We start from the raw sequence: 15106 nt of genomic DNA, 5'->3' as shown, positions 1-15106 counted from the left end.
AATGTAACAGTGAGTTATTAATAATTAGCCACCTGAATGAATTTTAACTGTAGGTGTGCTTATTTTACTGAGGACAACTGATCCGAGAGGGAGGCTGACATATTTATTTCCTTTTAAACAATACTGGCTGATTCTCTGCCTCTAATCTTTTTAGCCGTAGACCATGAACAAGCCTATGCAGATCAGGTGTTTCTGACAAGATTAGCTGCATGCTTGCTTCTGGTGTGAATCAGACACTACTGCAGCCAAATAGACCAGCAGGGCTGCCAGGCATCACTTAAGCTGTCCTTTAATGTAAATTGCAGTCAACATTGTATTGTATTACTACATAACAAGCTAACTTTAAAAAGAGCAATGGCATGTTTGCCTGTTTTGTCTATACTGCATTGATATATGCTGTTTGCAATCCAATGCATGCTGCATAAACTGCCTTTTGTATTGTGGTTTTGAAAATGTAATAAAGATGAAGGTTAAAAAAAGAGCAATTGCAAAAGACAAGCCATATTTAGGTTAAAAGTGTACACTAAGTTCAGAGCTACAGTACAACTGTAAACCTGCTAATTGCCACACTGATGCTACGGCTTGAAAAAAAAAAAAGACTCTTCCATTTGCCACATTCACCTAGATGCCAGTTCTATGTTCTAAGGCCTCGTTCACATCAGGGCCGTTTCTGTGCGCTTTTCACAGCGCACTGCCCTGTGCGTTCAGCAAGGTATTCATTTTCCTATGTAATTAATCGTGCCTGGTTCACATCTATGCCTGCGCTGAGCAGCGTTACAAAAACATAGGGTTGAATGCATTTCTGTGCGTTGAGCTGTAAAGCGCAAATAAATGCAAGTGAATGGGTGCACTTTTTAAGCGCGTACAAGCGCATAGAAGCGCGTGCGTTTTTTACCCCTATTTGGGAAAAAAATACATTTACGTAGAAAAACAAAGCTTTATTGACAACTGCTACATTAAGCAAAACGTACCTTAAAGAAGCGCAACGCACAGAAATGCGCTAAAGCTTTCAAATGTTTCTCAGCGCAGCAGATGTGAACGAGGCCTAAGAACATACCCAGTGCTCATGGTGCAGTGCTGAGCAAATCCTGTGTCCATTTCAGCTTGCTTTCAACATATAAGTTCTAATGGCAGGCACTAACTTGCTTTAATAATGGGACTTAATAAGCATCAAGCTGCTTATGTGAAAGCAATGCAGTGCTTTGAAGTCAGGCTGTAAGGACAAAAAAACATACTGTAGTACTAGTAGGAATGGATGTTCAGTACCTTAATGTTTTATTTCTTCTCCTTTTATGCAGGTTGGTTGTGCGGTCAATCCGAAAGATGGCCAGTGACCCAGTTATAAACCGGCTAGAACAAAGAGCCTCAGAAGCTGATCAAGTCATTGAGTATTTAAAACAGCAAGTTGCACTTCTAAAAGAGAAAGCAAGTAAGAAACATTAATTTGCTAACTTGATTCGTCCTTGTTTGTGATGTTCATTTTTATCTCTTCTAGGTAAGCGCATCTTGTTCTTTTTTTATTTTAGTTTCCTTACTAGAAAAATGTACACTAAAGCTTGAATTTAGCAGCTTGGTTACCAGTATTTTCATATCAAGATGTTGGAAGAATTTGACAAGAAAAGTTATTGGAATAAATCCTTAGTTGTGTTCTACTACACCTATACACCTACACTACACATCAATAAATTACAAGAATTTAGAAGTAAAAAGAGAGCACTGGAAACCAATTGCAAAAATAGTCTTATCTTTAAAGGGAACCCCGAGGTGAAAGGGATATTGAGGCCATATTTATTTCCTTGTAAACCTTGCATGGCAGCCCTGTTGATCTTCTGGCATAAGTAGTGTCTGAGTCAAAACCCTGGAACAAGCATATGGCTAATCCAGTAAAATCTGAGTCAGAGTACCTAATCTGCTGCATGCTTGTTCAGGATCTATGGCTAAAAGTATTAGAGACACAGGGTCAGGAGGACTGCCAGGCAACTGGTATTGTTTAAAAGGAAATACATATGGCAGCCTCCATATACCTCTCACCTCGGGTATCCTTTAATTTTCAAAAGTGCAATAATATGCACAAAACTACTCTTTAGTAGTGATAGACAAATCCATTCAATAACGATAATAAGCAACCTAGGCTTGTTAAAGCTTAATTTGATACAAGGGTTTATTTTCTCCCTTTTTTTCCACCATGGCTGGGAATCCAAAAACTGTGTGTATATTGGCATCCAAAAGCTGGGTGATGCATACTACCTTTGTTAAAGGTAAAGTGTAAAAAGGTTGTGCTGAAAGTACGGTAATCTGAATTGTATTTAAATAAGCTTAAAGAAGAATTATAGTATGGCGTACTTTTTGTTGCCCATACAGTTGTGATTCTTACACAGATAACATTACTTATGGACAAGAGCAAGCAGCCCCCAGCTCACAGAACAGGAAGGAATTTAATGAAATTAATTAGTATTTGTTAGTATTTGTTTTTGGTGACAAAAACAATTTATTCTGTGTTTATGCAGAGCTGTTAAAGTGGTCTGAAACGCTGCATTTTTTCTTTGCTCTAAATGATTGCAGCCTTAAAGGACACCTATAGTGAGAGGTATGTAAAGGCTGCCATATTTATTTCCTTTTAAACAATGCCAGTTGCCTGGCAGCCCTTTTGATCTATTTGGCTGCAGTAGTGTCTAACACCAGAAACAAGCATGCAGCTAATCTTGTCAGATCTGACAATAATGTCAGAAACGCCTGATCTATTGCATGCTTGTTTAGGGTCTCTGGCTAAATGTAATAGAAGCAAAGGATCAGCAGGATAGCCAGGCAACTGGTATTGCTTAAAAGGAAATAAATATGGCCGCCTTACACATACAGTGGAGGAAATAATTATTTGACCCCTCACTGATTTTGTAAGTTTGTCCAATGACAAAGAAATGAAAAGTCTCAGAACAGTATCATTTCAATGGTAGGTTTATTTTAAAGAGACTCCGTAACAAAAATTGCATCCTGTTTTTTATTATCCTACAAGTTCCAAAAGCTATTCGAATGTGTTCTGGCTTACTGCAGCACGTTTTACTATCACCATCTCGGTAATAAATTAACTTATCTCTCTCTTGTCAGACTTGTCAGCCTGTGTCTGGAAGGCTGCCAAGTTCTTCAGTGTTGTGGTTCTGTGATGCCTCTCCCCCCTCCAGGCCCCTCTCTGCACACTGCCTGTGTATTATTTAGATTAGGGCAGCTTCTCTCTTCTCTTATCTTTTACAAGCTGGATAAATCCTCCTCTGAGCTGGCTGGGCTTTCACATACTGAGGAATTACATACAGGCAGAGCTGTCTTTACTCTGCAGGAAGAAACAGCCTGACACTTCAGTGGAAGATAGCTGCAGGGGGAAAGAAACAGACAAATGATCTCTTGAGATTCAAAAGGAAGGGTGTATACAGCCTGCTTGTGTATGAATGTATTTTCTATGTGTGGACATACTGTACATCAACCTACTTCCTGTTTTGGTGGCCATTTTGTTTGTTTATAAACAAACTTTTTAAAACTGTTTTTAACCACTTTTAATGCGGCGAGGAGCGGCAAAATTGTGACAGAGGGTAATAGGAGATGTCCCCTAACGCACTGGTATGTTTACTTTTGTGCGATTTTAACAATACAGATTCTCTTTAACAGTGGCAGATAGCACATCAAAAGGAAAATCGAAAAAATAACCTTAAATAAAAGATAGCAACTGATTTGCATTTCATTGAGTGAAATAAGTTTTTGAACCCTCTAACAATAAAAGACTTAATACTTAGTGGAAAAACCCTTGTTTGCAAGCACAGAGGTCAAACGTTTCTTGTAATTGATGACCAAGTTTGCACACATTTTAGGAGGAATGTTGGTCCACTCCTCTTTGCAGATCATCTGAAAATCCCTAAGGTTTCGAGGCTGTCTCTGTGCAACTCTGAGCTTGAGCTCCCTCCATAGGTTTTCTATTGGATTAAGGTCCGGAGACTGACTAGGCCACTCCATGACCTTAATGTGCTTCTTCTTGAGCCACTCCTTTGTTGCCTTTGCTGTATGTTTTGGGTCATTGTCGAGCTGGAACACCCATCCACGACCCATTTTCAGTTTCCTGGCAGAGGGAAGGAGGTTATCGTTCAGGATTTCACGATACATGGCTCCGTCCATTTTCCCGTTAATGCGATTAAGTTGTCCTGTACCCTTAGCAGAAAAACACCCCCCAAAGCAAAATGTTTCCACCCCCATGCTTGACGGTGGGGAAGGTGTTTTGGGGGTCATAGGCAGCATTTTTCTTCCTCCAAACACAGCGAGTTGAGTTAATGCCAAAGAGCTCTATTTTGGTCTTATCAGACCACAGCACCTTCTCCCAGTCACTCACAAAATCATTCAGGTGTTCATTGGCAAACTTCAGACGGGCCTGCACATGTGCCTTCTTGAGCAGGGGGACCTTGCGAGCCCTGCAGGATTTTAATCCATTGCGGTGTAATGTGTTTCCAATGGTTTTCTTGGTGACTGTGGTCCCTGCTAATTTGAGGTCATTTACTAACTCCACCCGTGTAGTTCTAGGATGCTTTTTCACCTTTCTCAGAACCATTGACACCCCACGAGGTGAGATCTTGCGTGGAGCCCCAGAGCGAGGTCGATTAATGGTCATTTTGTGCTCCTTCTATTTTCGAACAATCGCACCAACAGATATCACCTTCTCTCCCAGCTTCTTGCTAATGGTTTTGTAGCCCATTCCAGCCTTGTGCAGGTCTACAATTTTGTCTCTGACATCCTTGGACAGCTCTTTGGTCTTTCCCATGTTGGAGAGTTTGGAGTCTGCTTGATTGATTGATTCTGTAGACAGTTGTCTTTTATACAGGTGACTAGTTAAGACAGGTGTCCTTAATGAGGGTGACTAATTGAGTAGAAGTGTCTAACCACTCTGTGGGAGCCAGAACTCTTAATGGTTGGTAGGGGTTCAAAAACGTATTTCACTCAATGAAATGCAAATCAGTTGCTATCTTTTATTTAAGGTTATTTTTTCGATTTTGCTTTTGATATGCTATCTGCCACTGTTAAAATAAACCTACCATTGAAATGATACTGTTCTGAGACTTTTCATTTCTTTGTCATTGGACAAACTTACAAAATCAGTGAGGGGTCAAATAATTATTTCCTCCACTGTACCTCTCATTACAGTTGTCCTTTAAACCTACTATCAGAAAAAAAATTGTAGCAGAACAGCGTTCAAACATTTAAACTCCTGAGCATTACGCCTCTCAGGAGGTTTTACTAGTTTGTGTCCCCATGCTTAATTCATTTGATCAAATGGCTGCAAAACCTTTAGCTAGCACTAGACTAGCTAGTACAAGTGTCCGGCACCCCTGATCCCCCATTTATACATTACCCAGTCTGGCTTTAGCGATCAGCGCAGCCTCCCCACGCATCTCCGGTCTTCGCTATGGGGAAGATCGCACATGACATCATGATGTCGCCAACGTCATTATGTCATGTGCAAACCCGATCCTCCCCATATAGAGAGACCGGAGCTGTGCGAAGATGCTGCGCCGATCGTTGGAGCCAAGCTGGGTAATGCATAATCAGGGGGGATCGCAGGCGATCAGGGGGTGCCAGACACTTGTACTAGATAGCTTAGTGCTAGCTAAAGGTTTTGCAGCCGTTTGATCCAAATTAATTAAGCATGGGGGACTCCAGAGGCAAGCGAGCGGTATGCCCGACACAGTGTCGGCCATACCGCTAAGGAGGTTAAAGACAGCACTTTGTTTTGTAGTGGAAAGCTCCTTCAGCTTGTGATCCGCATCCAAAGAGGTGAAATTGTTTGTTTACATTCCTCTGTTGATACAATTAGTTACAGTCAGCCACAGAACTGTACTGAGCTGACAAGCAGAGACAGATGAGACATTTTCACTAGATAGCTGCTGTATTTATATATTAAAACCTGTGAATAAAATACAATGGCAACTTTCAGAGCAGATAAACTGTACTTTGGGACCTTGTAAATTGTAAACAGGCAATATTACTTGTGCACAAAAGCAAATGTGATAACTGAATGGCTAATAAAAAGTAGAAAAACACATTTTTTATGACTGTTATGTCAGAGTTTTATTCCACTTTAACCCCTTCAGGACCAGCACCCTCTGCCCCCTTAAGGACCAGAGGGTGCTGGTCCAGCAAACCGCCGCTTCCCGACGAATCGCCGCAATAATTTGATGCTCCCGCCGGACACGCCGCTCTGTCCCCGCCGCAGGCTGCTCTCTCTGCCGTCGCTATGATGGCAGAGCGCTGTGCGCCGGTCAGAAGCCGCTTTCATTGGCTCCTGACCCTGTCACTCCCATGTAAGCCAATAGGAACGGCTTACATGAATGACAGGGCCAGGAGCCAATGAAAACGGCTCCTGCCCGGCTCACAGTGCTCTGCCGTCATAGAGGCGGCAGGGCAGCATATCGCATTGTGGCGGGGGAGAGCGGCGGGGGCACGCGGTCAATGGGACGTAGAGTTCTGGTCAGAACCGCAGCGCCCCCTGCCTGCCGTAGATTCATACTCGCTCGGTCCGCAGGTAGTTAAGTTACTGATTTTTTTTTTTTTTTTTTCAGAATAAAAACTCTGCAATTAATGAGATTGAACAAACATGTAGCAGTGATAGTATTCAGACAATTGTCAAAGTGGCCAGTTACTGATTTCTGTGTCTTGCCTTTAGTTTTGCAGGCTTCCTTAAGAGAAGAGAAGAAGCTTCGTGTAGAAAATGCAAAGCTCAAAAAAGATATTGAAGACCTTAAAGAACAACTAATAGAAGTTGAGATAAGAAATGGAGGTAAGTTTTGGAATACAGTGGCAATTTTTTTTTTTTTAAATCGTCGTGACTTCAGGCTTATTATTAGAAATTTAAATATATAATCGGTGCTGCCATGCCCCTTGGAATGAATGTGTGTTAATATTCTCCTTATGTTGATGTAGGAGACCCAGAAAGCCTGAATACCCAGGAGGAGATGGGTCCATATTCTTCACATGAGCATATAGTGGTCACTACATATGTAGCTATTTTGCAATGGATTTTTTTGTTGTTTCTTTTTTTTTTTTCCTCTCCTGAACTTTTCTTGAGTTAAAGCATATCTGGACATGCCTGGCAATGACACTATTTTTTTCAGTTGTTTAAAAAAAAAATATTAATTGTACCTCCCCATAAATACTAGATTACCACATCAGGCAAAAGAGCTGGTGCCACCATAAGACAGCTCTAAGCATATATAATTATTTTACAGAGCACTGTTCAAACAATTACAAAGGGTGGATGGATTTAGGGGCTATTTCTTATTAAATCATAGGATTGCTCAGATGATTGTACACATCGGTCATTGTGACTTGGCATTCTGTTTTAGCAAACACATGACTCTCCATATTTACAGTGCTGAAACAGGTAAATATAATAATATAACAGTTAGTCTTACTGATGTGATGGAAACATATTGACAGTTTGTTGGCACTTTATAAATCAATAATAATAACCGTGCAATACATTACAGTCTGTGTTTTCCATATAGCACAAAGGTGTACTTTGAGGTAATCCTACAGCCGTAGCTTGTTTGGAAAACTGCCTTGCATACAGGTTTTCTGTTGAATTGAATGAGAAGCCATACACAAAGCAGTCTGAGATTTATTATTAATGAATTTATTATATTGGGTGCATAGGAATTTTATCATATTTTACATAAATTGTATATCTTTAAAAGGAAGCCAGAGACGAATGAGGATGAAAAATGGAAAAATATTTTATACATACCTGGGGCTTCCTCCAGCCCCATCCGCATGGATCGCTCCCACGCCGCCGTCCTCCGCTGCCACTGTCGCCGGTCCCGTCACGTCACTTCCGCCAGACGCGGCCAGTTGTACGCATCCACAGGGACCTCCAGCTCGCCGGCGCCTGCTTTACATATGCGCCTGCGCAGTACGGAGGGAGCGCACTGTGCTTACGCCGACTGGCCGAAATGACGGGGCCCGGTACCGGTGGATAGAGGCAGAGGAGAAAGGCGGCGTTGGAGTGATCCATGCTGATGGGGCTGGAGGAAGCCCCAGGTATGTATAAATCTATTGTTTTATTCGTCTCTGGTTCTCTTTAAAAACCTAAAATGAATACACTATCTATACATGCTGTAATAATAGTCCCTGAACTTCTCCTTTAACAAGGCTCCATTTGGCTGCTGTTCTTTTGTGTTTTCAGTCCTGAGTCTCAAGAACAGCTGAAAGTGAAAGCTGTTACAGACCGCTAGGAATGCTAAGGAAGGCATTTTACACGGACATTGTTGTATAGTGAAATCACTTTACAATAAATTAGGGCCCTTTTAAAAGTTTTTTTATAGTTATTGAAAGATTAGGGTTACATTTTTTCATGCAGTCAGGAAAATAGTACTTGTAGGCTGTCATTCAGTTATCCAGGCAATGTTTCATCAGTTTACCTTGAATAATAGTCTGTTTTGTAATGGTTTTCATAGTATATTTTTACATTTTCTTTTGGCTGCATCAGTGAAACAGATTGGTGTCCCTGCTAGTGCTGCTGCTGTATCCAGCTCCGCTACCTCACAACCTGCTGCTGAACCAGATCCTGTGAAGCCATCCCCTGCGGTGCCAAAAGCAGGGCCAGAAGAGAAGAAAAAGAAGGAGAAGCCTGAAAAGAAAGGTAGGCATCAACCACACAGGACTACTGATACCAATCAGTGGAGAAAGATTCTCATATGGAATGTAAATTGACCAGACTGATGTTACTACAATAAAAACGATAGGACACCATAAAATGAATAACAGGACACCATAAAATGAATCAGTCTTTTGTTAAAGTGTTTCTCTTATTTTTCTAAGAAAAATAAACCTTTTGATATCTACTCTGAGTGCCCAAAAATCAGAGACACCCCTTATTTGAAAATAAACCAGTCCAACAGTGACGTAAAAACTCGGAGTTGTTATATAAGGAACGTTCAACTTTGGACAACGTAGTTATCACAGAAGTTGTTGTCAAAATGGGTAGGACGAAAGATTTACCGTAAGTGACTTTGAATGAGGGATGATCATCAGTGCAAGAAGAGCTAGGATCTCTGAAACAACAACTGTTGTAGGATTTTCTCTCCCAACAGTATCTTGGGTGTTTAGAGAGGCAATACCAGCTGCCCGGCTGTGCTGCTTATCCTCTGCCTCTAATACTTTCAGCCATAGAGGCCCCACGTGTCCTGAGGAGGCGTGCTTACACGCGAAACAGCTGTAGACAGGGGGCATTTGTTTGTACCTGAGTTCCGTGGCTAAATAAAGAAGAAGTTGATGGAGAGTGCCGTCTTCTTTTTGCCCTTTCAGTCATACACCCTGAACAGGCTTGCAGCAGATTAGGTGTATCTGACATTATTGTCAGATCTGACCAGATTAGCTGCATGCTTGTTTCTGGGGTTATTCAGACACTACTGCAGCCAAATAGATCAGCAGGGCTGCCAGGCAACTGGTATGGATTAAAAGGAAATACATATGGCAGCCTCCATATCACTCTTGCCTTAGGTTCACTTTAAAGCAAATCTGAATTAAAAAGCTTAATATTATTATACTAAATATTTACCGGTAAGTCAGTAGAGTCAAACCTCTGGATCAGAGGCTTCCCTGATTCTCCTTGACCCCTCCGCTGGCAGACGGAACACTCTTCTTTTTTGCAGCCATGTTCCCCTCTGTGTACTAGCGTGGCCACACTGCCCAGGCACCAGTAAGGTTCAGACAATATTTTCAAATACAGTGGTGTGAAAAACTATTTGCCCCCTTCCTGATTTCTTATTCTTTTGCATGTTTGTCACACTTAAATGTTTCTGCTCATCAAAAACCGTTAACCATTAGTCAAAGATAACATAATTGAACACAAAATGCAGTTTTAAAAGATGGTTTTTATTATTTAGTGAGAAAAAAACCTCCAAATCTACATGGCCCTGTGTGAAAAAGTGATTGCCCCCCTTGTTAAAAAATAACTTAACTGTGGTTTATCACACCTGAGTTCAATTTCTGTAGTCACCCCAAGGCCTGATTACAGCCACACCTGTTTCAATCAAGAAATCACTTAAATAGGAGCTATCTGACACAGAGAAGTAAACCAAAAGCACCTCAAAAGCTAGACATCATGCCAAGATCCAAAGATATTCAGGAACAAATGAGAACAAAAGTACTGTAATTGAGATCTATCAGTCTGGTAAAGGTTATAAAGCCATTTCTAAAGCTTTGGAACTCCAGTGAACCACAGTGAGAGCCATTATCCACAAATGGCAAAAATATGGAACAGTGATGAACCTTCCCAGGAGTGGCCGGCCGACCAAAATTACCCCAAGAGCGCAGAGAAAACTCATCCGAGAGGCCACAAAAGGCCCCAGGACAACATCTAAAGAACTGCAGGCCTCACTTGCCTCAATTAAAGCGGAATATAACCCTGCATTTCAACTTTGCTCTAAAACATTATTTACAGTATATTATATGCAACCAGCATTTTTTTTTTACTAGACCAGCATTGGAAGGGTTACACAGGGCTTTAAAGTCCCTGGAGATTTTTGCAGACGCATCCGAACTTGAGTTAGATACTTTTTGTTTACACAAATGTATCTAAGTGTTTATTGTGACTCATCTCTCTCACTGAGAAGGAGTTGGAGGACAGCCAAAGAGTGTGTAACATTTCTAAATATATACATATAACTAAATAGAATGTAACTATCTGAACTTCTGCACGGAACTTAAAACCTCTGTGTTTAACCCTTCCAATGCTGGTCTAGTAAGAAAAAAAAATGCTTTTTGCATATAATATGCTGTAAATAATGTTTTAGAGCAAAGTTGAAATGCAGGGTTATATTCCGCTTTAAGGTCAGTGTTCATGACTCCACCATAAGAAAGAGACTGAAGGAGAATGTCCGGCCATCTGTTCGTCAACTCAAGCTGAAGCGATCTTGGGTGCTGCAGCAGGACAATGACCCAAAACACACCAGCAAATCCACCTCTGAATGGCTGAAGAAAAACAAAATGAAGACTTTGGAGTGGCCTAGTCAAAGTCCTGAACTGAATCCTATTGAGATGTTGTGGCATTACCTTAAAAATGCGGTTCATGCTAGAAAACCCTCAAATAAAGCTGAATTAAAACAATTCTGCAAAGACGAGTGGGCCAAAATTCCTCCAGAGCGCTGTAAAAGACTAGTTTCAAGTTATCGCAAACGCTTGATTGCAGTTATTGCTGCTAAGGGTGGCCCAATCAGTTATTAGGTTCAGGGGGCAATTTCTTTTTCACACAGGACCGTGTAGGTTTTGAGTTTTTTTTCTCACTAAATAATAAAAACCATCATTTAAAACTGCATTTTGTGTTCAATTATGTTATCTTTGACTTATAGTTAACGGTTTTTGATGAGCAGAAACATTTAAGTGTGACAAACATGCAAAAGAATAAGAAATCAGGAAGGGGGCAAATAGTTTTTCACACCACTGTATGTATAAAGGGTCCCAGAGCAGGAACACAAAGGTGTAAAGAGATCAAGGAAGCCTCTGTACTATCTATAGGTTTTCTTTTATTGAGGTAAATTATCAAGTTTTTTTTTGTTTTGTTTTTTCATTCCAGTTGGGAATGTGGCATGGAAATTATACATTTGAGGCCAACTGTTACAAAGACATGATACAGGAAGAGATACACACCCTCTTTCTTACCCCATTGAGAACCCCCACGAATAGATCTAAAAGCTGAGGTTCAGAGCTTTCAGATTCATACTACCGTATATACTTGCATAGAAGCCGAATTTTTCAGTACAAAAAATGTGCTGAAAAGCCCCCCCCCCCCTCGGCTTCTATGCGAGTCAGCTGGCTGTGCCCCCACTATGTGTGTCCTTCCCATGCCCGCAGCAGCGTTAGTGCAGCAGTAAACAGACTGATGCTCCCCAGCGCTCCCAGAGCATGCAGCATGACAGAGAGCAGGCATCCTTTTGATGTAACTTTCACTGCGTTTACTCCGCTCCCTCCCCACACGCTGAAGCTGGGAAATGTACAGTTGCTTCTTGTACTCTCAATGCTTCATCCTCCGTTATGTGGCTGCCTGGCACATAAACACATCTATTGGCACATAACAGCACAGCCTTGCCACGGAGGATGCAGCATTGAGAATACAAGAAGCAACTGTACATTTCCCGGCTTCAGCGTGTGAGGAGGGAACAGGGTAAAGACAGTCAGTTACAAGTAAATTCAAGAAACTACATCTCTCTGCATGCTTTGCTATCTTCCGCACATGCCCAGTAGATGGCAGCAGTCAGGAAGACAGCTTGTGAGTGCACATGGAGATGAGACATGCAGAGGAGAATGAAGTTATTCATGGCAGATGTGGGCTGTGTCTCAAGGATCAGGTACATTCTCTGCCTGCAGCTTTGCAGATCAGTGAGAAGCACTTAGTGTCCTGGTGAGTCCAGCTTCACCTCACTGATTTGTACAGTGTTTGTCTGGTAATAGTTATAATCTGCCATCATGGGGAAATACACTCCTGTTAGCAGCATTTAAGAGTCCAGACTCCATGGTGTAGAAGATTTGTCTTGGGCAATGTCCCTGGTTGTCAGCAGGATGTGTGTCTAGAAGAGGCTGGGTGCCAAGCAGATGTGAGGGGCAATTAGCAGAGACATGGATGCACATCTGGCTATGGTGAGGTCGGCTGCTTCATACTGGGGGCCTATTTGGCTTTGGAAAGGGGGGGATGTCTCATAATGGGATCACATTTGGTCATTTATCCTGAAGCTATAATGGGGAGGGGGCTTATATGCGACTCAATCACTTTTTCCTGGTTTATGGGGGGAAAGTGGGTACCTCGGCTCATATGCGAGTATATACGGAACTTACTTTAAGTCACAACTACCGTACATTGGAAAGAAGCAATTTAGAGTGCATTTTTCTCTGGGACGGATGTGCCCTGCAAGGGACAGTGTCTTCCATTGATTTTATTGATTGTGCTTCCACCAGGGTGGTAAGAACTGTAAGAGAGAAAACAAAGTGTTATACTGTGGACAGAAATGAAAGCAGCCGGCACCAATAAACTGGTAAAAAGGGAGAGTTCACCTTCTAATGCCTCCTTTAGGCTCCAATACCTGCTCCACCCCCTTTCAAACCCTAAGCTATTAGAATGAGTGCTCCAAAGAGCCATGTCTTTCTTTGGTAATATTCAGCAACAATGGCCTAGCCATTGGGACTACTCTAAACAAAAAGACAACCTCTCTACTGAAATAAACAGACTGGTTTCTACTCAGTAGAAGAGTAAATAAGGCACTGTATTTAGTCTTTTTTCAGTATTACAGACAGCAGTACCCTGATGCATTTTGGTATGGACGAGTGGGAGAAGGGGAGGGGGTACATTCTTTGAGAACTGTATTTTATAAGATCCGTTACTATTTAAAGAGAACCAGAGATGAAGCAACCTCATGTATTTTACCTTATAAATCAGTGGGAACATGACAGTAAACACCTAATCTGCTCTTTGTTACATTGTTCTCTGTTTAATTTGCCTGTTATCACCTCTAAGATAAGAATCCCGACTAAGCAGTCGGTCTGGCTTTGCTACAGAATAATTATAGCTGAGACTGTGTTCTTTGCTGTCTTCAAGTCCAAGCCTGCCCCCTGCTGGCTTTGCTCAGGAATTATTATAGCTGAGTCATTATAGCAAAGCCAGACTCAATGCTCAGTCCGGGATTCTTATCTCAGCTAGATCACAGACACTTTTAGCAGTGAGGATGGAACAGAGAGCACGGTAAATGTTTTCTCTAATGTTCCCACTGATTTCTATGGTAAAATACACAAGGGTGCTTCGTCTCTGGTTCACTTTAACACTGTTTTAGGGCTATTTTATATTACACTCAGTTTTGCTTCATTTTCCAATCGTATGCAAAACACAAGGAAATCAGTAGAAAAAAATGAAAATCACAGGAACCATTTCATACTAGTATGAAGTGATTGCGATGCGATTTTGCCTGATTGCTAAAGTCCTGCATGCTGAATTTTTTCTGAGTTTTCTCCATGTGGCCCTAGCATCCAATGAATATTGCAGCTAAATCAATCTGTAAAATCACAACAAATTTGCCCTGCATTTGCAATTTGCAGTGTAAAAGTGTCCTTATAAATATGAAAAGTCAGTAAAAGACTCAGAGTACTGAATCATTTTGGGCGAGCGCATAGTTCCCCTTCTTACCCTACCCCCTCTCCTCCATACCAACTTGTAACCGAGGGATGGAGTCCTGATCCCTGCAGGCAACAGTTGCTGTGTGTAAGAAACCTAAAGTTAACCTGAGGTGAAAGTAAACTGATGAAATAACCATTGTATCTATCCTCCTACTCCTAAAAAAATGAGATTGAAACTAGATTTAATGTTCATCAGTTTTGTCTTTGCTCAGTGACACAGTCTTTCAGTGTCTCAGAGCAAAATAAGTGAACTATTGACCATTTTCCATCTATCCCCAGCAATCACTTGCATACCTAAATGTATAACTCTTTCAGGCAGAAAAAGAAAGAAAAAAAAAAAAAGGAACACAGCCTAGTTATTCATATGCTTGGCACTGTACATACACATGTCTATCTCATCAAGTCACATGTCCCCTCAGTTACATTTTAAAGCGGTATAAAACCCTGACATAATAATCAATAAAAACATGTTTTCCTACTTTATATATGCCATACGGTTATCATATTTGCTTTTGTGCATAAGTATTATTATTCATTTAGAAATTACATGCTCCCAAAGTACACTTTTTTTGCTCTGAGAGCTGACTTTGCATTTTATTCATAACTGGTTTATTCATCTTGTAATTTAAGCAGAAATGCTTTCTGAGTGTCTAACTGTGTTCAGGAGAGTCTGCACAGTCAGAGAAATGTTTACTCAATTGTATCAAGTGAGGAATGTAAATGCAAAATAACATTATCTCCAGTTCGGATGCGTCCAGCTTTCCCGGCAGGGAGCTTGTAAGTCCTGTGTTTAACTAGTTGAATGCTGTTCTAGTAAAAAAAAAAAAAAAAAAAAGGTGGTAGTATATAATATGCTGTAAATAATCTTTTAGAACAAAAAAGAAATGTTGGGTTTCATTCCGATGTAAGTCGCTGTGTGATT

The 15106-nt window shown here is 41.1% G+C and overlaps 1 protein-coding gene across 5 annotated transcripts in view; it reads left to right on the top strand.

Moving 5' to 3' along the window:
• AIMP1 (aminoacyl tRNA synthetase complex interacting multifunctional protein 1) overlaps positions 1 to 15106 on the top strand; it is a 94400-nt gene that overhangs the window by 33131 nt on the left and 46163 nt on the right. For all 5 annotated transcript variants that reach the window (XM_068270663.1, XM_068270644.1, XM_068270682.1 and 2 more), the window contains 3 exons: positions 1299 to 1429; positions 6692 to 6805; positions 8513 to 8665. In XM_068270663.1, the coding sequence (XP_068126764.1) occupies positions 1324 to 1429; positions 6692 to 6805; positions 8513 to 8665 (373 nt within the window). In that variant the 5' untranslated portion in view covers positions 1299 to 1323. The remainder of the gene's footprint in view (positions 1 to 1298; positions 1430 to 6691; positions 6806 to 8512; positions 8666 to 15106) is intronic.

Source organism: Hyperolius riggenbachi, chromosome 1 (assembly GCF_040937935.1).
Source record: "Hyperolius riggenbachi isolate aHypRig1 chromosome 1, aHypRig1.pri, whole genome shotgun sequence".
Taxonomy (NCBI): domain Eukaryota; kingdom Metazoa; phylum Chordata; class Amphibia; order Anura; family Hyperoliidae; genus Hyperolius; species Hyperolius riggenbachi.
This window is presented reverse-complemented; position numbering and strand designations above follow the sequence as displayed.